The sequence below is a fragment of the Electrophorus electricus genome, chromosome 8 (genome assembly GCF_041902795.1).
Source record: "Electrophorus electricus isolate QZ-2024a chromosome 8, ASM4190279v1, whole genome shotgun sequence".
In the NCBI taxonomy this organism is placed as follows: Eukaryota; Metazoa; Chordata; class Actinopteri; order Gymnotiformes; family Gymnotidae; genus Electrophorus; species Electrophorus electricus.
In genome coordinates this window covers 2,269,438-2,293,000 of record NC_137504.1, presented here as the reverse complement: position 1 = coordinate 2,293,000, position 23,563 = coordinate 2,269,438, and the positions used below count along the sequence as shown (strand labels likewise).

The 23,563-nt window shown below is 44.4% G+C and overlaps 2 protein-coding genes across 19 annotated transcripts in view; one reads left to right on the top strand and one right to left on the bottom strand.

The window, feature by feature from the left end:
- Positions 1–7,224, top strand: part of mapk10 (mitogen-activated protein kinase 10) — a 49,148-nt gene extending 41,924 nt beyond the window's left edge. For 4 of the 7 annotated variants that reach the window (XM_035527069.2, XM_035527068.2, XM_081718619.1 and 1 more), the window contains one exon: positions 2,028–7,224. In XM_035527069.2, the coding sequence (XP_035382962.2) occupies positions 2,028–2,170 (143 nt within the window). In that variant the 3' untranslated portion in view covers positions 2,171–7,224. Of the gene's footprint in view, positions 1–2,022 lie in introns of all 7 variants that reach the window. The other 3 variants (XM_081718622.1, XM_081718620.1, XM_081718621.1) reach the window with 3 other exon arrangements.
- A 5,511-nt stretch (positions 7,225–12,735) lies between these two features.
- The window catches only part of arhgap24 (Rho GTPase activating protein 24), a 102,422-nt gene continuing 91,594 nt past the window's right edge, over positions 12,736–23,563 (bottom strand). For 8 of the 12 annotated variants that reach the window (XM_035526712.2, XM_035526711.2, XM_035526713.2 and 5 more), the window contains 6 exons: positions 20,841–21,048; positions 19,024–19,156; positions 17,115–17,188; positions 16,821–16,942; positions 15,296–16,379; positions 12,736–14,370 (listed from right to left, as the gene is read on the bottom strand). In XM_035526712.2, the coding sequence (XP_035382605.1) occupies positions 14,127–14,370; positions 15,296–16,379; positions 16,821–16,942; positions 17,115–17,188; positions 19,024–19,156; positions 20,841–21,048 (1,865 nt within the window). In that variant the 3' untranslated portion in view covers positions 12,736–14,126. The other 4 variants (XM_081719445.1, XM_081719446.1, XM_081719451.1 and 1 more) reach the window with 4 other exon arrangements.

The following is a 23,563-nucleotide window of genomic DNA, read 5'->3' as shown; positions in this document are numbered from 1 at the left end:
CATGATGTTTCACATTATCGCAGTGCCCGCGGATGACGTTGTCAAACCAAAAGGGTCTTTAGAGAGCAGCAGATCTTTGTAAGCATGTTTTATGTCAGTGCTGGAGACACTGCAGCTGTGTGTGTGTGTGTGTGTGTGTGTGTGTGTGTGTGTGTGTGTGGGTGTGTGTGTGGTGCTCTGGAAAGTGCTTACTCAAAGTTGGAGCTAAAAGTCAATACCTCCCATGATTCTCCCTGCTCTGTTTTTACATATATTTATCCATTTTGGCTTTTACTGGAGGCTACGTTGCTTCTGCTCGTCAGCGATTCTGAGGCTCGCTGAGACACGCCCCTTCACTGACCATATGCATGTGACATGCGTGACACGGTGTTTTCTGACAGGGCTTAGCGTGTGCGTGGTGGGTAGGAAGAGGAGGTGGAGCGTTTTGTTCCTGTTATGGTGTGTGCTAATATTTCCATATTGCTTTTACCTTTTGGTAAAATGTGTGTGTGTGTGTGGATCTCAGTTGTCCAGTATATAGACTGTGCTACATAGATAGGCTTTTATATAGCTGTATGTATGCTGTATGCATCAAATGTGTGTGATACAAGTGTATTCCGTTGTTCCATTGGCTGGGACAGCAGGCAGCACTGAATATGTATATGTGTGTGTGTGTGTGTGTGTTTCACTTCACACACTCCTGCCACATCATCACTTTGACCTTTAGTTACCCTTACCTCGAGTCTCGCAGCAGGTGAGGTGAGGGTTTTTATTTCCAGACAAAGAGTGAGCATGAGACATTAAAGCCCACGGACAGCCACCCACTGGGACCACTCCTCGTCCCCCACCCAGATGGAGGCTCAGCAGGCAGTGCAGGGGTTACCACCAAAAAGAGACACACACTGCACAGAAGCCCGGTCCTGCACAGAAGCATAGCCCAGTCAGGTTGTTAAAATTCTTGGTCAAAATTCATTATTTTGCAGCTGCTTTTATTATAATCAGAACCGGAAGTTTGTGCTGCTACAAGAACATACATGCGGGACGCATCGCATCTGAGATCGTTCTTGTAGCGCATCTAGTGCCATCTAGTGGTTGACTGCAGTACTGCAATTTATTTATGACTCATCAACCCTTTGGCAGCTCCAGCTGGTGTGCCCATTTTCCTCCTGCACAGTTGGGTATCCTCCTGTTCAGGTGTTAAATTTTAACCAGTATTTCCCACCTAAAGTCCTGAGAGCCACATGCATTTAAAATGCTTCACACTACTTTAAAAGCTTCCTGTTAATTTGTTTAGTGCAGTGAAGCTTTGCACAAAATGATCATTCTCCAAGAGTATGTGTGTGTGTGTGTGTGTGTGTATGGATGGACATACGATGGGCAATGGCCCTGAGTGCCAACTCCTGAGAGATGACAGCTGAGTTGTCACACATCCCTGTGTTGCGAGTGAACTACACCACGGATTCCATTCTTGAACGCGTCACTCTTACAATAGTTCACAGTCCTCTGGTTGAGCGTTACTCACATTTCAGCCTGCAGAGCCAAAGCACTGCACAGTTGGGTATTTAGCTCGTTATGACACACTGGACTCTCAGGGTAGGAGATTCGTTACGGGATGTGGAAATCAGATTTGACTTTTGAATTTGTATCTGATAATTAGGTAGTGAGTTCAACCTGGTGCAAACTGAAATTGGGTTCAGTAATTAAGGGCTGAGTTGAACCAGATGTGGGTTTGATAATTTGGGGCAGAGCTAAATAGAGGGCGGAGCCAAATTCAGGTCTGATTTTAATTTGGGTTTGACAGTAATTAGAGGGCGGAGCCAAATCAGGTGTGTGTGGGCCTGAAGGACATCAGTCAGTGCAGAGCTCTGAGAGAACGTGAGTAACGTGACCCTTCTGTTGGCTGCAGTCACCCTGGGTTCTGTTCCCTCTGTCTAACGAAGCCAAGACTCACTCTCTCTCTCTCTCTCTCTCTCTCTCTCTCATCTGTCTCTCACCCCATCTCTCTTTTTGTTGTAACCGTTTCCCCCTGCTGCTTCCCCGTAGCACAGGTGCAGCCGTGAACAGCAGCGAGAGCCTCCCCCCATCCTCCTCTGTCAACGACATCTCTTCTATGTCCACCGACCAGACCCTGGCCTCCGACACGGACAGCAGCCTGGAGACCTCGGCCGGGACCCTGGGCTGCTGCAGGTGACTAGCGGCCTGCCTGCGTAACCCTGTGTTCTTCAGAAGGTGATCAGACCCCGCCAACGGAAAACTCAAACGCGAATACAAGTCCAATACTCTGCGAAAAAAAAAAGTGAAATATAAAATATTGTAATGCTTAATAAATATATAAATATATATATATATATATATATATATATATATATATATATATATATAAAAAATGAGACGCTCTACAAATCTGAAGTATAATTTCACGTTATATATGAATTATGGGTAACCGCAAAAAGCCTGCATTGTCATTCAAAGGAAACAAAAAAGGAACGAGATTCAAGCTCTCCAGACGCACTGATACGCAGTTATGAAACTCTCACTAGCCGCTTTGCTTTGTATCTTCTCCATATGTCATTTGTAAAAGAAGAGAACCGCTGTAGTGCTTGGACAGACGCGTCCACTACCTGCTCCCTCGCCAGCACCTTGCAAGCTGTATGCTTTCTCTCGATGTGGCAAGGTGGACTATGTCCCCCCCCCCCGCAACCCGCTGGTGTCACTTGGCCTTCAACCTTTCGATCTCTTGACCTCCTGACCTGCAGGGGGTCTGAATAGATGACGTGTTTGTGTGTCGTGGGGGTCGGGGTTGAGGGCTGGGGTGGAGTCAGATGCAACTGTCGCTCCCTATCTTTTGTACATATGTAATTCTGTACAGCTACAAGGCATTCTTGAATGGGGCAGATGGCCAGTATTGGGCGTTTTGTTGCGCGCCTTTGCCACATAACCGCTTTGACCTTTAGTTACCCTTGACCTTTGACCTTTAGTTACCCTTGCCTGTAGTCCTGCATGTCCAGAGACAGAAAAACAAACATGTGACTAAACTTATTATAACCCAATATAGAAGATCTTTGTATACCATGTAAGTAAATTAATTTACTGGAAGCAGCGAGGTGAATGTAGGGGTTTCTGCAGGTGAAGTGGTTTGTGTGTGTGTGTGTGTGTGTGTGTGTTCTGCAGGAAGCCATTTGGGGGGGGGGGGGTTAGCGCTCCATACACCTCCATCCTGCTCCATCTCTGGCTCCCTCCACACCCCCTGGGCCCTTGTGCCGGTGCTGTGGCATAATGAGGTGCTTTCATGGTGTTTTATTGAGATCTGCAGGGGCCAACGTGGGCCGGTGGACACTGAGGTCTGGAACAGTAGCCATCTTCTTGTCTTGGGGGCCACCTTGCGTGTCATGCCATGCATCCACGTCCTCTGACCGCAAGGGTCGTCTTTCTGGTGTGTGTGTGTTTGGGTAAACGTGTCTGTTGCCAGCGTGTGTGTGAGTCAGGGAATGTTGTGTTGAAGGTCGTGACCTCTTCTCTGTCGAGCTTATGAGCACCTCCGTTGGCTTGACTACCTGCTCGCCATTTCATAGCCATGCACTTCAATCCACCTTGGGTTTTTTTTTTTTTTTGTCATTTTATTTTGTCTGAAAGGAATCCAGATTTACTTACTACCTATAAACGAGAAACATGAGAGAGAGGAACACATTCTGAGTGGAAGTTTATTTCACGATCGTATTTATTTCCTAGGCTGGAGCATGAATTCGGGTAGTGCCTTTAAAATGGGGCGGTTTCCTCCTCTTCACAGGAAAAAAAGTCAATAGCAGGAAAGACTGCAACGAAGACGTAGAGTTCAGGTGTGGTTGCCAGGGTGTGGTTGCCGAGGCAGCAACTCTGTCTGTTTTATGGCTGTAGTTCAGCTAGCGCTGGAGTACGTTGGCGGTGTCTGTTTTATGGGTCTTTTCCCTCGCCGTCTCAGTATGGCATAGTCACTAGATGTCGGCGCCATGTCTTATTCCCCTCCTACAAAAAAAGAACAATCCCCCACCAGTTATAAACAATGTGGTGTACATTAACCCTCAACCTTTAATCACGTGGCTGGTGTTTGTCAGTCATACACTAATGATAACCCTCCGGTAAATGTTAAAATGCTATGAAGTACACAGTAAAAATGGATGATATAATATTTAAGTTGTATGGTTTTGTATCTGTATTTGTCTGATTTGATCTGTGTACCAAATCATTTTAATAAAGGAATGAAATACAGATTTTATTTTGATTGTTTATACAGATTGTTAAGATACAATAATCGGGGCCATTTCTGTGTCAAACTTTCTCAGACCTACTAATTATTATTTATTGTTATTCTAATCGTAATATTCCATACTCGTGGTTTTATTTTTAATATTTAATCACACTCATGGACTGACATGCATTCTGATTGGGAACTGCGTTTTTAAATAAAATGATACTGACCCTGGTACAGAACCCAGGGTACACCTGGTACCTCCTTCAGGAATGTAGTCACCAGATGGGTTTTTTTAATTAATTGTTTTTTATTTTTTGCAATGTACATGTAGAAAATGTGCCATTGTTAATTCTGAAGTCTAAAAGAAAAGAAGCAGTTTATAGGGCTCAATGAAAAGTAATTTGTCTACTATTCTGTCCTCACAGTCAATTCCATTTTGATCAGATTTCAGTCATGTACTGGAAATAATAGTCCACATGTGAGACATCTGTTCTATGCCAGTCTTCAACAGCATCAAATTAAAAAACTTTGTTTTGTTTTTTTTAATGAACAATTACAGATACAGTTGTATTTATTTTTGTTGTACTGTAAAAATGCAAAAAGAAAAAAAAACCTACTTGAGAATCTGCAATACTGAAGTTGACTTGCAGGTGAAGCGTTTCACCTCTGTTCACCTCTCACTCTGAAACAACACACCAAGGTGTGAACGTCACTGCACTGTGAGGGTTTCTGAAACAGGTCTCAGGCATGGTCAGACTGGCAATATAAAGTGGATGTACACACTTTTACAACAGGGTGGTGAACACACACACACACACACACACACACACACACACAAACAAAAAAACCATAGTAGCTTTTGTATTTCAATTGTTAGAATTGAAAACTACTTGTAAATGGTTCTGTTGTGTATTAAACGTGATTCATTAGATTAGAAAGAAACATGTGATGTGGAATCATGCATTTTATACAGGATATTGTCAAAATGACCCATGTCTTAGTAACTGATGGGTCAGAAACAGGGTTGATTTTGCAAATTCATTGTCTCTTCAAAATCTCTACCTTCAAAATGGTGCCACAGCTCCAGCTGTCCTATACAGGCCATGGAGGTAGAATTTTTAAACACTAATAATTCATAGTTAACAGTAACATTTCTTCCTCTTTAATACTGCTATGGATGGAAATATATGTTGGCTGAACACACAAACCCAAAAATACTCCAAAAGATGCCCACAGACCTAACACCACTGGGATACTGGGAAAGACGGTCATTGTTGGAAAGTCTCTAGAAAGCTCTCTCCCAGTCAAACTGGTCCAGTTGACTTATCAGTTCTTTTATGGGAACATTCAGAAGCCAATTGCCAGCATTACAGTGTTGTGCAGTCAGCTTTAATATCATTTCATAACTCAGGATAAGAAACACGGGCTTTTTGTCTACACAAAACGGCTCCTGAACTGAATGCTCAGACTATGTGGTTATTTTCAATGAATGTCAAGCAATGTGTTCTTTATTTGAATTGATTTTATTTTTATTTTATTAGCTTTTTAAAAACTTCCTCTCTATGCTGCTTTGGTCTGTTATCAGCTAATGACTTCCAAAAAAAAGAAAAAAAAAGAAAAAGAAAACTTTTCAGCATCCATGACGATATAAATGTAATATTTAATGTGTTCAGAGCTTCTGTATTTAAAGCTCTATGCTGAGCAAGTGTTGCTCTTGTGATAAACCCGTCACAGTGAAAAACAGGCAGACAGTGAGAGTCCAGCTCTCTTACAGACACAACCAATGTACGTGCACATCCAAGGTCTTGCTATCTGACCACACGGTACCTGCTTTTGCTTGGGAAGTGATGACAAGGGGTTAGAACTGCAGAACCACACGTCAGAATTTCTGGGCCCTGGTTACGGTGCACTCCTGCCCTGCACATGTTGTTGGGGAAAAGTCTGCCATGTGCAGGGCGTATGTCCTCCAGATCCAGGGTTGAGAAACACAGCCCTAAAGTACTGCCCTAGTGACAAGCTTTGTACCTTTACAAACATCGTTCTCTGCTTTTGTTTCCTGAGAGCACTGACAGAAAACCATATAGACGATGTTACTTGTCAGTGGTGTACTGTACAGTTAGATCTCGTAATTGTGAGGGTTATTGTCTGTGAGCAGGAAACTAAGCAAAGTGGCTTTCAATATGTGATTTGATGTCTAAACAAAACTCATGTTAATTTTCAATTGGTACGTTTGTATAAAACTAGATCCGAAATAAGAGAAAAATCTGTTTCTGGGTGATGAATTTTGTCAAATCTACTCAGCCTGAACAGATCCAAGATAAAAAGCCTTGTTTCTATATTAATACAAAGCTGCAGCAATGATAAACACAGTGATTGTGAGCTAAGGAAACTGCCTAAAACAGATTCCGTTTCCGCCTTTCGTGGTTGTTTTGAGACTCAAGAACGGTCTCTGTTTACATTGACAGATGACACAACACCACAAGCTGCCACCGTGTACAAACCAAAATGTGGAGACAAACAGCACCAGTAATGAGCAGAACATCATTCTGTTCCTTTTGTCTTTGTGATTCTTCAGCGTTTCAATCACCACAGTGTGACACCCAGCAATTTCAGTGCAGTTGGGAGGTTGGAGTGCTTAACTAAAGGTGCGGTTGTGCACACAGAAACCCTCACGGTGATGTTACATCCAACTGACCAGATCCCTTACCGGGTTTTGTTTTGAAAACTGTGTTTTTAATTCTCTCTCTCTCTCTCTCTCATTAGTGAGCCACTCTGTATAGATCGGAAGGTTTGTAAGACAGACACTGTCTGGGTCTCTCCACAGTGCTTTGTGAGTTGAGGTGGCACTTTGCCATCCTCTGCTCCAGTTTCCTGTTAAGATTAAGTAATATATAAACACACGAGGAAAAAACAACAAAAAAGCAACAACATGGCACTTGACATTTTAAAGGTACTCTCTGTGTAAAAATAAATATATGTATGTGGTTGAAAATAAACAATTCTTTTGACCTTGGAAATGCATTGTCTCATTTTTGTGGTATCTGACAGAAGTGTCTCAGTGTCAAAGCCTTGGTCCTACTACAATCAACTTTTCAGTCTCTAACAGTCAACATACAGATGAATGTTTCTATAAATGCTGAATCATTTCTCATCCTTCATTAGTAACTCATCAGTGTCCAATAACCAGGTGTGTAAGGAAAGTCTCAGTGAGCTAAATTCTCTCTCTCTATACACACACATGTAGAGTTCCCTCAGTAGTAGACTGCTACACCGGGATAAAGCGTTGTAATTTTTCAAACAGTGCGAGTCTGGCACGTCGATAACCTTTTTTGTCTCATTGTGTAACTGACAGCTATTTTCGGTCAATAGGAGTAGCCTTTTGGCACTTTTGTTGGCAAATAGTTGTATTCTTTTGGCATGCCCATACATTCGGTCTGCGGCGTTGTGGAGAGAACTAACAGTCACATACTGCATTAATATTTAAACAATATCAATCAAGAAGGAGTGCTGTTGGTATGACAGCATGTCGCAGTGCCAAAGAATATCACAGTCATGCTCATATTCAGTGTAAGAGTGCGACCTCGAATGTGATATTGCTTTTATATAACATATCTACAAGCACCATTTATTAGTTAACAGTACTACCAACAACTGAATATTACGTATTTGCTTAATTTATTTGACATAAATAGTTCCGAAAAAGGACGGGGACTGGACTGTTGCCAAGCAACACATTTTCCTGTACACTAGCTTGCTAATTTACCGCAGGCTAGCTGGTATATACCATGTGCATTCATGCTTTCATTTATTGTGCAGGCACTGGAATAAGTGTGCTGACAGAGTTGCTCTGGTGGCATATCTGATTATGAGTTACCAGCTTGATCAGACAGCACGCTGCTCCTTCACTTCTGTGGCGTGTCTGATTGAGTTACCAGCTTGATCAGACAGCACGCTGCTCCTTCACTTCTGTGGCGTGTCTGATTATGAGTTACCAGCTTGATCAGACAGCACGCTGCTCCTTCACTTCTGTGGCGTGTCTGATTATGAGTTACCAGCTTGATCAGACAGCATGCTGCTCCTTCACTTCTGTGGCGTGTCTGATTATGAGTTACCTGCTTGATCAGACAGCACGCTGCTCCTTCACTTCTGTGGCGTGTCTGATTATGAGTTACCTGCTTGGTCAGACAGCACGCTGCTTCTTCCCTTCTGTGGCGTGTCTGATTATGAGTTACCTGCTTGATCAGACAGCACACTGCTCCTTCAGTTCTGTGGCGTGTCTGATTGAGCTACCTGCTTGATCAGACAGCACGCTGCTCCATCCCTTCTATGGCGTGTCTGATTATGAGTTACCTGCTTGATCAGACAGCACACTGCTCTTTCATTTTTATGGTGTGTCTGATTATGAGTTACCTGCTTGATCAGACAGCATGCTGCTCCTTCACTTCTGTGGCTTGTCTGATTGAGCTACCTGCTTGATCAGACAGCACGCTGCTTCATCACTTCTGTGGCGTGTCTGATTATGAGTTACCTGCTTGATCAGTCAGCACGCTGCTCCATCCCTTCTATGGCGTGTCTGATTATGAGTTACCTGCTTGATCAGACAGCACACTGCTCTTTCATTTCTATGGTGTGTCTGATTGAGTTACCTGCTTGATCAGACAGCATGCTGCTCCTTCACTTCTGTGGCATGTCTGATTATGAGTTACCTGCTTGATCAGACAGCATGCTGCTCCTTCACTTCTGTGGCGTGTCTGATTATGAGTTACCTGCTTGATCAGACAGCACGCTGCTCCATCCCTTCTATGGCATGTCTGATTATGAGTTACCTGCTTGATCAGACAGCACACTGCTCTTTCATTTCTGTGGTGTCTGATTATGAGTTACCTGCTTGATCAGACAGCACGCTGCTCCTTGACTTCTGTGGCATGTCTGATTATGACTTATCTGCTTGATCAGACAGCATGCTGCTCCTTCACGTCCTTCTCTCCCTGATCTCCAGTAACTCTTTAGTGAGCTTCATTCTTCTCCTGATGACCCTTCATAAATTAACTCAAATGTTATTTGTGGGAATACGTGCATCTTTGCTTTGCAAAGATTTGTTACGATCTAAGATATATTACGACCGTTAATATAATTACCATTTAACAAGACACGCGCATATAAAGCAGGAGTGATTCATGCATAATTATGTGTATATGGAACATAGGAATTTCGTCCAATCAAATTATCTGGTCGGAACTAACTGCTGTATAATATATATTAATATCACACATTATATATTCTAATTTCGTAATAATTATAACAAATTATTTTAAGTTATATCTCCTTTTCTCATCGCTTATTTTGACTGTTTACGATGCAAATATGTCTTCCTTAATTACCCGTAAAATGAGGGAATAGCAGTCCCAGCTAGACGTTTTCCTCAGTTGTACGTGAGCTCATTTCCCCAAGTCACTCCGTCATTACCCCACAATCACCCACCGTGTCCAGCTGACTACTGTCCCATTTCTCAGTGCTGTCTATTATCCAGATAAATCTCACACACACTTGGCAATTTGGGTAGCTCTCACTAACTATAATAGCAGGCTATAGCCCGTCTTGAGTTTTTTGTCTGACTAAACTTTTGTACAAATATTAAAAAAACAAAATCAATTTAAACCAGGCTTTCAACTTCTAAAAACCCCCCACCTGCTCCACCATTTAATCCTTCCCTGAGGCTTTTTTTCACAGCCTATTTTCCTTTGAATAGTTCCATCGCTTCCAGACACCAGTGTCTTTTGAGTCCTTCCCTATTAAAAATCCCGCGAGCAATAGAATGAAGAACAAAAGATCACCCTTGCATGAAAAAGGATGCTGTTATGTACCCACTCAGCCAGCTCACACTGAGGCTCACGTTCTTCGGATCAAGCAGAGCGTAAAAATATTCCTGGGTTGCTTCCCTCCTGTAATCTGCACCTTGGAAGGGAGTTCACAGGCCAGTCAGATGCTGTCAGGCTGCGCTAAGCTTATTATTTGCCCCTGAAAGGAGTGAGAAATGGCTCGTTTGTCGTTCTGTGGGTGTTTTTTTTTTTAATATAAGGGCCCCCGTGCAGGCGTTGTGATGGCCAGTTCTCCCCCGTATTACATTTGTAAAAGTACATTTGCAATAGCCATCAAAGCCAGGTCACATGCCCAAATCCACCTGTGGTTGCATGTGGCACACCATTAAGACCCACCTCCCAAAATATGCCCCCAGAACAAATGATTTGACAGCCACGTGCATCACCCACTCACCTGTCTGCGCACAGGAAAGATTTGTCTTCCCTGCGTTCAGACCTATTTCTCGCTGCAAGGAAAAATGTACTCTGTTGCAGGCTACCGATTACATATTGAAAATGGATCTGAAACCTTATCCAAAGGATTATTATCATAATCTGTAACATAATCTGATTACTTTCTGCTACTTTTGGATTACTTTAACCCATTAACTGCCGAAGAGTTTTGGCACACTGGACCCCTACAGTGCAGGCCAGTAAGGCGACCTACGAGCCCCCATGAGTTCCTGTATTTACTCTGCGCAGACTCATGAACAACGTCCCTTCCCTAGCAGTCCAGCACTGGTGAGAAGGTCACATGACCCTTCAGTCCAGCACTGGTGAGAAGGTCACATGACCTTTCAGTCCAGCATTGGTTAGAAGGTCACATGGCCCTTCAGTCCAGTGGAGGGATATATATATATATATATATATATATATATATATATATATATATATATATATATATATATATATATATATATATATATTTATTTTCTCTTCTTTCTTCTCGTTTTAGAGATAAATGGTGGAATTGTTTACAGTTTTTCATTTGTATATTTCTTTTAAGAGTGTTATTGATTGGTCTTCTAGTTTGTCATTCACCATTAGGATGAGTCAATGAGCAGGCGCGAGAGTTGACAAGGTGAAAATATAGGAGGTTCGGGTGTGTGATAATGTGACAAAGTTTGTAGGAGTCATGGCACATTAGGTTGGGGAGTTAGATTATCATACAGAGAATCTTCTCCACCGACTGCCAAGGACACCGGAGAACTGAAGAAAAGTCCAGCGCGTAATGTCAGGGTTATCGTGTTTGAGAGTTAGCATGCAAGCTAATGATTGCCCACAGCGTTCACGGTTAGCTTAACTAGCTGGTGTTGTGAGAGGTTAATCACAAAATAGCACATCTAGATATGCTACAATAGACTACAGTCCAGAATTTATTCATAACATTAGTTGTATTGGTATTTTTTCTTTTTTTTTTTCTAGCAAGCACACAGATGTATAGAACGTCTTGACATCAGTGAGAACAAAGTTCTTATATCAAACGTGTAGTTGACACAAAACCATGCTGGGATATTCATTAAAAAAAACTCTTCTTTTACAGTAGGTCTTCATTAGGAATTGTGAAGCATGCGGCTGAGAAGGGGTGCGTTTTGAAAAGAGGACTATAATGTGGGTTCTTCACTCCCACATCAGTAGCACTAGCGTCTGAACAGGAGCTCATCATCTGTTAACAGGGCACAGGAAAACAACATGTATGGCCTACTGAGCTCCAGTACCCTAAGCAGAGGATCATCTCCAACTACACAAAGTAAAATGAACTCAATCAAGATAACTTTTGCTTAACATGTATAATGTCATGTGACAAAATACCGAATACCCACAAAGCTCGTGCTAACATTGAAAAAGATCAAAGTGCTGCTAGCACTCAAATTTTTTGTGTGTGAGAGCGAATCACTCAAGAAAATCGCCATGTAACAACAGTCATGGGGAAACGTTCACATGATCAGAACTGGCGGTGGGCATGAGTGATGTTTCTTGAGTTGCGATGCAAGTCTAGTAGTGATCCTCATATTGCTTAAATCTACCACTGTAATCACTGCCTTTTTAGAACACAGTTGCTGTTTTATTTCACCATGGCAGGTGAATTTCACGAACCTGCATGAATGCTGATGCACTTCAGCAGGGTGAAGGTTCACGAGTTCGTGGGTCAAGAGGATCAGCCAGGGTCATACTGGCTTCTAGACAGTCTCTGGCTTCTAGACATAGGGTCATACTGGCTTCTAGACTCTGGAGTGGTGGTGGAAAGATCTAGAACGAAGTAGGAAGTGTGTAATGATTGTAGAGGCTAGGTGAGTAAAATGTCTACAATGATTCTAGAGTCTTGTTGCTGGTAGATACAATCAAGTATAAACTTAAAACATCTTACACACACACTTTTATGGGCATTTTACACTGCCAGTTAATGAGATTTGGAAAATGTCGAGTTGTCCATTTAAAAAAAAAATAAAAATAAACAATGGTAGCAATTTGACTAAACTAAGGAAGATGATCACATGCACTTACTGTCTGAATATTTGTGATCTAAATATTTAATTCTGCAGTAATCATTAATTTTGTTACCTGTTGTCTTTACTTTTTGCAAGGAATATTTTTCTACGTCCTTCTTGGAAACACCTCATGCCTGAACCCACTCAAGACCAACAATAAAGACAAACTTTAAAACAAACAAACAAAAAACCCTATCAAATTTAATTCACATAATTTAATTTGCATTTTACAGTAGACTCAATAAAACACTGAGAATGGACTCAAGCTTCAGACAAGAAAGAGACGCCTGAGGAGACACGAACACTTCGGAACTGATTCAGTGCCCCTGCAAACCAGAGTGTACGGTTTTTTGTTCCTCCTTACAAATTCATCTTCATCTCTACACTTGGGGCGTTTGGCCTCGGTGGCCGAGGACGAATGAGCTCAGATCAAGTTGTGGATAAAAGCGAATCAGCACTTAGCAGGAAAAGGACGAGGACGAATCAGCATGTAGCAGGAAGCATCTGGGGCTTAGGAGTGCAGGCATGGTGCCTAGAAGGTGCAACATGTTTATAGTTACGTCACATATTTACAGGTCTGTCTCTTTGTGTTTGGTCATGGGGCTTGAGTTTATCATTAAACTGAGAATGGAGTCTTGGATAAACAACATCAGTTGCACAATCCATGGTTCAGTACCATACCACCACCAAACAACAACATCAACAACAACAAAAAACACTAAGTGCAAGGTAAAGCCTTGGTATAAAATCAAAATGCAAAACATGGATAATTCTCCATTTAAATATTGGAAATACATTAAAATATCTTAGTTTGCATTTTATACATACATTATTTTTTCCTCATAATTGTTAAACATTGCTTTATATACAGAGAAACGAAGGACAGGGACTCGTTTGGTTGCATCACAGAGTGAGATGTGACATTCTTGGTTCTTTTGTAGACCTTTCACCTTTCCCCATCATTTGAGTCTGTTAGAGGACAAATTAACCCTTAATGCGACATGCTCCCATTATCCACTGACTCAAGGAATCAAGATGCTTCACATACAAACTTCCCTTATAAAACTGCCTTTTAAAATACTTTAAACACTCTTCCTGGATCCAACAGGTATAGTCCTGTTCCCCCCTTCTCATTTGATCCAGATGGTACAGTCCTGTTCCCCCTTCTCATTGGATCCAGATGGTACAGTCCTGTTCCCCCTTCTCATTGGATCCAGATGGTACAGTCCTGTTCCCCCTTCTCATTGGATCCAGATGGTACATTCCTGTTCCCCCTTCTCATTTGATCCAGATGGTACAGCCCTGTTTCCTTTTCTTATCAGATCCAACTGGTATAATTTATTACAGCCATTTTTTTTTACAGGTCCAGTTTAGACATTTGGCTCATTGGGCTTCACTCACTGACCAGTTCAGTCACATTTGAGTCAGAGCACCTCCATAACATAGCAGGGCTGATTTTACATGGGCTCATATGGGTACAGTTGAAATACTATACAATGCAGTTAGTGGTTCCATACCGTTCCTCTCTCCTTTCACTATGAGATGGTACAGTCCAGTCCCCTCTCCCCCCGCTCACTGGATCCAGATGGTACTGGCTCTGTCTGGCCGGCGAGGGTCCGCGGTCAGGTCACCAAAGGTGGAGAAGAACTGCTCCATTTCTTTCTGTAGCATGTCGTTGCGTTTCTCTGCGTCGTCCTTGGCACGCTCTGCGTTGCGTAGTTTTATCTCCACCATGGTGAACTTCTTACGCTCCTGTTCCAGATCGTCATGCAACCTCAACATCTCAGCCTCCAGCTCGAGGTTACGGTGCTCCAGACTGAGAGAGAGAGAGAGAGAGAGAGAGAGAGAGAGAGAGAGAGAGAGAGAGAGAGAGAGAGAGAGAGAGAGAGAGAGAGAGAGAGAGAGAGAGAGAGAGAGAGAGAGAATAAGAAAATGGAGTGGGTTGGAGGGAATAGTCAGATCTTGGTGAAAAGATATTCACTATAATTTCAATTTGTTGTGTTAGCATTTCAGCACACCTGTTTCACCACATGGCTACTACTTGCTGCTCCTACAGCTCTCCTGCTAGAGCAGTTGAACAAGTACAAGCCACACCAGGTCATGGCTTCACTTCCCAGGGAGCAAATCAAACATCACTTTGCTTTATATACAGAATACACAAGAACACACACCAAGGCAACATCCACACCACCTGTGTGAGTCCCTGCTCTAGGTGTCTTTTACACACTACTGTGGAGTTGTGTTTCTTAGCGCATTCTCACACCTGTCCCAAATATTTGAGTCTGCACACAGGACTGATTCTGGGCTCATTATCACTGGTTTGCTTTCACAAACAAGAACTCTATCCTGCCAACAAGGAGAAGACTTCTGTTGCATTGTGTGCCTATAGATTTTTCCTGTAAAATATACAAAAGATTTTAGTTAGCTGCACCAAAAACTTTTTAGGTATCTGAGAAAAATTGATTTTAAAAACTTTATCTAGACAGTAAGGGTATATTTGCTCAGAAAATACACAAAACTTGAAAAGGGAAGCAAGGCGCGGGGCAGAGAGACTGTAGCTCACTAGAAGAAAAGCCCAGACCACCAATTTCAGGACCAGTTATCGATGCTCTGCACAGCTCCTGGGCTGGAAAACAGCCTTCGCACTTGACCAAACGTACCGAACTCGTGGAGCAAACGGACCTCGTCCAGAAAAAAAGACGCCCTTATTCACACTGCTGTGGTCCTCACAGCCTTCTCACCTCTTAATCCTGCACTCGTAGTCAGTTTTCTGTTTGAACATCTCCTGTTTCAGACTGGCCACCAGGCTGTGCAGGGCGCTGTGGTTGGCGGCGCCGTTACTCAGGGGGAACGCAGTCTCGCTGTTCTCACTACTGCTCATCGCCCTGCTCCTTCCTCCTCCGTTGCTGTTGTGCCGCTCTGTCCCCTTGCCGTCGTGGGCGGTGGCTCCGTCCAGCAGTGCGTCCTCCAGGCCGGCCGCGTAGAAGTCCTGCTCGGGACAGGTGGTGGTGGACGAGCGGAAGGACGTGGAGTTGTCCGGGAGCGAGATCTCGCAGGATGACGTGGACCAGGTGGCGCTGTCTATACTCTGCTTGTCCTCGCTGCCACTGCCTGCACCCGGCTGGCCGCCGCCCACCGTCTGCTGGCCGCCGCCCACCTGCACGTTGTCATAGGTGGAGAGGCGGTGCTGCTGCTCGCCATCCCTCCCCTTCCCTTCCCGGAACGTCACGTAGCCGGGCGGGGACCACAGCCCGTTCCGTCCGTTCAGTGTCCCGTTAACCACGTCCGTGCTGGACACGCCCATCCGCACGCCGCCATTCTGCACGCCCATCTTGGTACCAGGGCCTTTGAGCGCCCCCTGGCGGCGGGTCTGCAGGGCGCCAGCTCCGGGCGGCGCCGGGCCCTTGTCCTGGCCGGGCTCGGCCGAGGGCGACGACGAAGACGAGGAGCTGAAGGAGCCGTTGGTGACGATGCCGCTGCCTTTGCTGAACGCCGGGTTCTTCTTCACCAGCGCGGGCGGGCTGCGTGTCAGCTCGAAGCGCCCGGGGGTCGGGCCGTTGCGGGGGCTGCCCGAACGCGGCGAGCCGTCGTCCTGTCCGGCCCGGCCGGGCGAGCCGGGCGTCTCCCAGGTGCACTGTCGCCCGGGGCCGGTGTTGTTGTTCTCGCGGTTCTGCAGCTGGCTCGCAGTCGGGCGCTTCGGGGAGTCGCCGTTATTGTTGTTGTTGCAGAGCTCGGGAGTGCTGGGACTCTCGCCGTCGTCCGAAGGGAAGAGGACGCCGTGCTGCCCGATCAGAACTGCCATGAGCTGCTGAACCATAACTGCACCTGCTCACGACAACACCAGGCTTAGCGCTTGTGCACAGGGACACACTCACAGTGTACAGCTTGGCGCTTGTGCACAGGGACACACAGACACACACATGGCTTAGCACTTGTGCGCGCGCACACACACACACACACACACACACACACATACACACAGGGTGAATGTTCAGCTTCTGTTTACTAGTACTTGTATATTTTAATGTAAATTTTAGCCAGTACATGGCGTATTAAATGTAATATGGGTGCACACCTGGGTGCATTAGAAATAAAAACTGGAGATACAATACCACCCATAAAAATGTATCATGCTCAGTTAACGGGACACTAAAATTAAAAGCCGTGGATGAAGACAGGCTGGCAGGTCGAATGCTCTCTCTTCACGAAAAGCTACTGAACAGTTTTAAGACCTGCAGCAGCAGTCAGCAGGGAATGTGACCTCACCCTCCATTATTGCCACTGGGTCCTCCACTCGGGGCCGCAGGATGTTCGGGCCAAAGACTGTGGCCAAGTTCTGCACGCTCATCTTATTCACGCCCGAGTAGGACTGCACTTCATCCAAGAATCTAGAGGGAGGGAGGGAGAGAGAGACAGACAGACTGACTCACTGATGCCACTGGCATGAGAGGAAGGTACAGAGGTCTAGCGAAGTTCATACAGGGGCCGGCTGTTTCTAGCAGAAAGTCCTACATAAATAAAGACTGCCTTTATCGTCTCCAGAGAGGAGACGTTCATTACCTGCATATGTACTTCAAGAGATTGTAGTTGACTAGAGGTAGGCTTTCTACTTGTCTTCTTAACTCCTTCATTCCCTGAGACAAGAGTGATGGACAGATAAACAAGCAGACAGAGAGAGAGAACACCAAAAAAAACAAAGAGAGAGGAAAAAAATATGGTGAGGCTGAACAGACTTAAAGTGAATTTGGATAATTTGAAAAATGGTTCCAGAATATATTAGATAAAGAATAATAAACTTTATTTGTATAGCACCTCACATACATTAAAATGCAGATCAAAGTGATTTCCAATACAAAATAAAAATACAAGAGAAAGAAGAGAAAAGAAATCAAGAAATAAAATGGACAATAAAAATGCAACAGATAAAGGCCATGACAAGGTGTGTGTGTGTGCGCGCGTGCGGGTGTATAGGGGTGTGTGTGGGTGTATGGGAGGGGTGTGTGTGTGTGCGCGCATACGCATGCATGTGTGCGCGCCTGTATGGGTGCGGGTGCGCGCACGTGTATAGGTGTGTGTGTGCATAGGTGTGTGTGTGTGTGTGCGCAGCTGTATAGGTGTCCGCGCATGTGCACGTGTATAGGTGTGTGTGTGTGTGTGTGGTGTGTGTGTGTGCATAGGTGTGTGTGTGTGCGTGTGCGTGCGGGTGTATAGGTGTGTGCATAGGTGTGTGTGTGTGTGTGTGCGCGCGCGTGTGCACATGCATGTGTGTGTGCGTGGGTGTATAGGTGCGTGCGTGCGTGCATATATATATATATATATATATATATATATATATATATGCGTATGGGCAGTAGTAGCTCAGTGGTTAAGCTACTTGGCTTGTAATTGGAAGGTTGCTGGTTCAAGCCCCACCAGTGCTAAGTTGCCACTGTTGGGACCCTTAACCCTCAATTACTCAAGCTGTACTCAGTAAGTCACTTTGCATAAAAGCGTCAGCTAAATCCCGTAAATGTGTGCGCGTGTGCGTAAATGCATGTGTGTCTAGCAGTTACCAGTTACAATGCCTTCATTACTTTAAGATAACAGTGGTGGACAGAAATCACCAGAATATCTAGTGTGGCAGCATCACTGAATGCTGACTCCATGCTCCTTAACAACATGACTCATTGGCAACAAACAGTGAGAATGTCTGAATACACTCCAGCTAATGGAACTGAATATTCAATACAAATCTTTTTCCATTCCATCATCAACGTCTGAATCACTTATCAAATCAATTTAGCAAAAAATACTGCAATCGATGATCCAGCTTTAATCAACTCTCGTGTTGTATTGTTCTTGCTGTGATCAATAGGAATCCCAGAGTCCTGCATCACTCCCCAACCCCTCAAGCTCAAGAGGTAAACGTAGCGGCAAAAGTCGACCCCCATCATTCCAGAGCCTCGGAGGGACGATAGATGAAAGAGAAGAATACAGGGCGTGAGGGTGATACTGAGAGTCTCAAGGGCAGGCCGGGAGTGAGAGAGAGAGAGAGAGGGAGAGAGAGAGAGAGAGAGGGAGAGGGAGAGAGCATGCGCGCGCGAGAGAGAGAGAGAGCACGCACAACACAAGGATGTTGGCTAGGCTCAGTTCAGCACCTTAGGTAGTGGATTAGTATTCAGAAGGTTGCCAGTTCAAGCCCCAACACTGCCAAACTCTTATTGTTGGGTCCCCCTGAGTAAGACCCTTAACCTTCAATTGCTCAAATTGCACTTGGTCACACGATTTCTAAAAACGTGTCTGCTAAATGCCATAAATGACAGTTATGATGGAGGAGAGAGATGGGAATTGACAGTCCTGGATTGCTACTGTGTTGATGATTCAGTTCCCTTTGTGGTGGTCAGACACACTGTGCTATACAGTCAAGGCCCCATTCAAATGAGTTGTGCTTTGGTATAGCTGTAAAAAAGACTCTGTGAATGACGCTTACTGTGTCCTGCTCCTTGCTAAGCGTTTTGGTGCAGGCCAGGAACTCGTCATACTTGCAGAAGGGGATAACCGGCTCTGGAAGCTCCCGCAGGTACAGTTTCAGCAGGGACGCCACCGTGTGGACATCTGTGGTACTGCAGTGAGTGCGAGCGTGAGAAATAAACCCAGAGGAAAGAGTATAGGTCATATTAAGTAACTAACCAAAATAACACAACTATCAGTTATAATCAGTCATTTTAAATCAACATGAGAACAGTTCTACAAATAAAGCTTCATCCCTTAAAATAAAAAAAACAACAACAAAAAACACCTTTCCACCAGGCTCACTGTGCACCATCAAGTGTTCAACACACCTCAGTGAGCACACATCACCGGGCTGCTAGTGCAGAACTGTGAAGATACGATCGCCTCTCCGCCCAGGAGGGACGGCATATCCCAAGCAGATGTTTTTCTGAGTACCAGCTCAGTCAACAGTGTGAGAGCATTCCTGAAGGGAGAGGCCTGCGATCTGAACGTGACTGTGCACCTCCTCACGCAAGCAGTGTGGGGACAGTCCCCTGGCCTTGGCTGGGTCCTACCTGTACATCAACTGCCTAAGTTCTTGTTCCAAGCTGATGGGTTGGAGGTGCACAATTTTTTATTACAACCTCTCTGTGTAGATGTACACAGCTTGGAGTGGTGGGTACGTGTGTGTGTGTGTGTGTGTGTGTGTGTGTGTGTATGTGTGTGTGTGAGAGAGAGAGAGAGACATGCACACACACACACACACACACACACACACACACACACTTCTCAAAGGTGTGCAAACCAAACCATCATTATCACTTCCTTCCGATGCCAGTGACATTTCCACAGGGTCTAAATATGAACCCTGTTAAATATGCAGATGAGATCTGCACTGCTTACCATAACTGGTCCAGAGAGCCGTTTCTGGGCGGAAAAACCAGGTCCACTCTATCTAAAGATAACAACCAGCTCATAGTGCAGGGCAAATGACTTTTCCATTGATTTTCACTATAGATTACAGAACAGGTGCTCTTAAATGTAATCTGTAATGCATTACTTTAATAGTATTTTAAATACATTGGATTACTTCAGTGTTAAAGATAACCTTGCCAACATTGCCCAGTGATGTAACTGACCCAGCCAATCAAATATGAAACAGCATGCAACTCAACCAGCCAACCAAATATCAAACAGGTCAAAAATCAACCAGCCAATCAAATATCAAACAGGATGTATCTGAACAGGACACACTGATCTGTCAGCACTTCCCAGCAGTGAAGTACACAATATAGTAAACTACTAAGTTATAGATCTGTGGTATGAGAGTACACACACACACACACACACACACACACACACACACACACACACACACAGATTCTAGGGAGTATTTACAGTGTACTGACATAAAATATGTAAGGATGTTCAAAGTTCCAGTGGAACAGGACATTTCAGAGAGACATGCTTCACTAACTTGTGCAGGGACTTTGAATAAGATCCTCCTTGTCCTTTTAAGGCGTCGAAAATAAAAGCTCACAACAGTTGAGATCAGTGGTGAAGCACAGACAGGGTTCGTTAATGAGCTGGCGAGGTGGCTCAGGTGTGTTAGAGCAGGAGCACACCTGAAGTTTTAGTTCCCAACCCAGTCTCTCTCAACTGATCCAGGTAAACTCAGCAGAATCACGGTAGGCCTGCCGAAACCCGTTCACAATAACACTCCACGAGCTAAAGTGCAAAGCATTTAAAAATCCGCTGGGTTCATGTTCACGAGGGCAGCGGCACAACAGCACGGCCCATGTTTCCACTGCCCACCTGTTGAACGCCGGCTTCTCGCCGCAGTCGAAGGCGTCCTGGAGCTCCTTGACGAGGTTGGCCTGTCCCGGGAGACGGAAGAGACCCTCCTCTTTAAGACCCCTGTGCCGGATGAAGTCCACGCACTGCTCCACCAGCATTGGCGCCAGCTTGTTGCCATAACGACGCTCATAGCGCACCGTCTCCTCTAGCTTCTGACCGAAAATGCCTGAAACAGAAGATGCACATCGCCTGCTGCAAGTGTACGGTTCAGGCCGGGGTAGAAGGAAAGCAATCTTAAAAAATAAACGCCGAAATAAATCAATAACACGAAGGAAACTTTAGTAGCGCAGATTACATCCGAAAACACTGTGCACTTGTTCAGTTCCTGCGGTAACACAAGACAAACATTTCTGTGAATTGAGAAACTGTAAATACACTTGAGAAAAAACGCTTTCTAGAAAGCATTTTAAATTATCATTAATATTGTTTTGCTTATACATGTTAAGCTGTCTACAGGTCAGACTGTCAGTAATGTTGGGACTTTTCCATGCAAGTTTAATCTGTAATGCAGAAAGACCTTAGCAAATGACATCTTGTGAATGTAGGAAAAAATCAGTTTTTCTCAGTATGAGATCAATGTAAAATAATTGCAAGTCATTTAACTTATTTCAACAGGTTTCTGCTTCTGCGATGTGAAGTACGGCATGCATATGGGTGCATTAAAATGTATTTTTGAATCCAATTGTTTAGCCACAACTTTTATGCACCTTTTAGGAGTACAAACACCAAATGTTAAAAACATTATTACATTATTCAGAACGACTCAATATATTTATCAGTACAACAGTATGTGTGCTCCCCAGAATCTAAAGCCACTACCCAGGTTCATTACATAATGCTACAGTACGTTTGTAATGTAGTTTTAATAAACCTTATGGAATCTGAACCATCTATGGAATAATTTATGTTTAGTCAAGGAATTTGTCATTTTATTTGAATATTATTTAAATGCAATCCATATTATGTAGTGTTGCTGACTAAAAATGGGTTAAGAGGCTTTAAACCAATCTTAGACAATGCAAGACTAGAATAACAAACTGCTCCATTCTCTTGGCATTCACCAAGACCTTGTTAAAAACAAGCCTGAAGTGTACAGCTACAGGGCCCAGTTTCAGCTTTAATCTAGCAAGCTTTGTGTCAGCCAGCTGCAAGATCAGAGCGTTCATCTACAGAATATGTACAGAACAGAACAAAGCCCTGAAACCAGCTGCAGCAGCGAGAGAAGGAAAAGGGATTTATTAGCAGACTTTCCTGTTCACTACCATGCCATACCTCTTTTGTCCCCGCAACTCAGCTGGGCTGTTGCGTCATGAGCAGAGTAAAGAGGAGTGAAGAGTGGAGTGCGAGATAAAGAGCGGCTCAAACACCACTAAATGAGTGACACGAGAACGGAACAGAAATGAGGCCAGTTGGGATTCTGGGTGAGGAAATGGAGCCAAGATCATATTCAACAACATTAAAAACAACTTTACTTAAATGTGCCAATTGATTGGTGGACATTTTCAGGACAAACAGATTTCAGGTTCTCAGCTCTCCACAACACAGCAGGGGAACATCAGAGGTGTACGAGTTGAGGTTTAAAAAAGTTTGTGCCGTGAGTTTATATCTGAATTCTACCTCCTTGGTCAAACTAAATCAGCAAATCCTGGTGGTTGGTATAAAATCCAGGGAAGGATTTCTACGTCCTGAACCTGAACTCTATAAAATGATATAGGGCACATTCAGGTACCAAATACCACACCATGCCAGAACAGACCCCACCTCACTCACCCTTTTTGAAGCCAACACAACTCTTAAATTTCCGGTGAATTCTGCTGTTAATAAACCAACGGTAAGACAGATGGTTGAATGCGCTGTATCTCTGACTGCTGCATCTCAGCATCTTCCACGGCATACCGCCTTCACTTTGGGAAGGCTAACGCCATCCAGACGTGCGTCAGAGAGACAGCAGGATGATTAAAACCCAGCCACGGGCCTTCTGGAGTTGGAGCGTCTGAAACAACTTTGCTGAGATTTTGGAATTCAGTGCCTCCCCGGGAGTTGTTCTGAGGCTGGGAACGTCAGGAGGGGAGGGGGATAACGCTCATGAACCTTCCATCAGCCTGCACGTGTCTTTCCCTCTCTTGGCGGTAGTTCCTTTGGGAAGACACATTCCTCCCCACGCTCCACTCTGACTCGCTCTCAGCGCTTAAACTCTTTGGGATTTCAGAAGGAAGAATGGCGAGTGATCCAGAATCCTGAAGTATCCCGAATGGGTAAACGCTGCAACATATCCCACGGGACACCTCTCCTGTGTTCACGGTCGATAACGAATGGTCTCTTAACAGGTGCAGGAGGGAAAGAGGAAATATGGGATTAAGGCTATTGCTGAAGGGGAAAAAGCTGGTCTCCACGGAGGCAGCGTTCCACGGAAAGACAATAAAGAATTCCTTTCCGAGGAAAATAAGATCTGAGCTGAGAACTGAGAACCGTGATCAAAAGGCAGGAATAACGTGAAGCCAGCAGTAGCAGCTCCAAGCCTCGCTGTAATCCGCTGTTGGACAGCTGCTCGGTTTCATCAGTGGACTTGGCTGGCGGGTTGTGATTTCTGGGTTGGAGGTGCTTCGCTCAGAGCTGGTGTGCTCTCTGTCTGCCTGGCCTTAGCCTGGGGTTAGGGTTAGGGTTAGGTTAACCCTAACCCT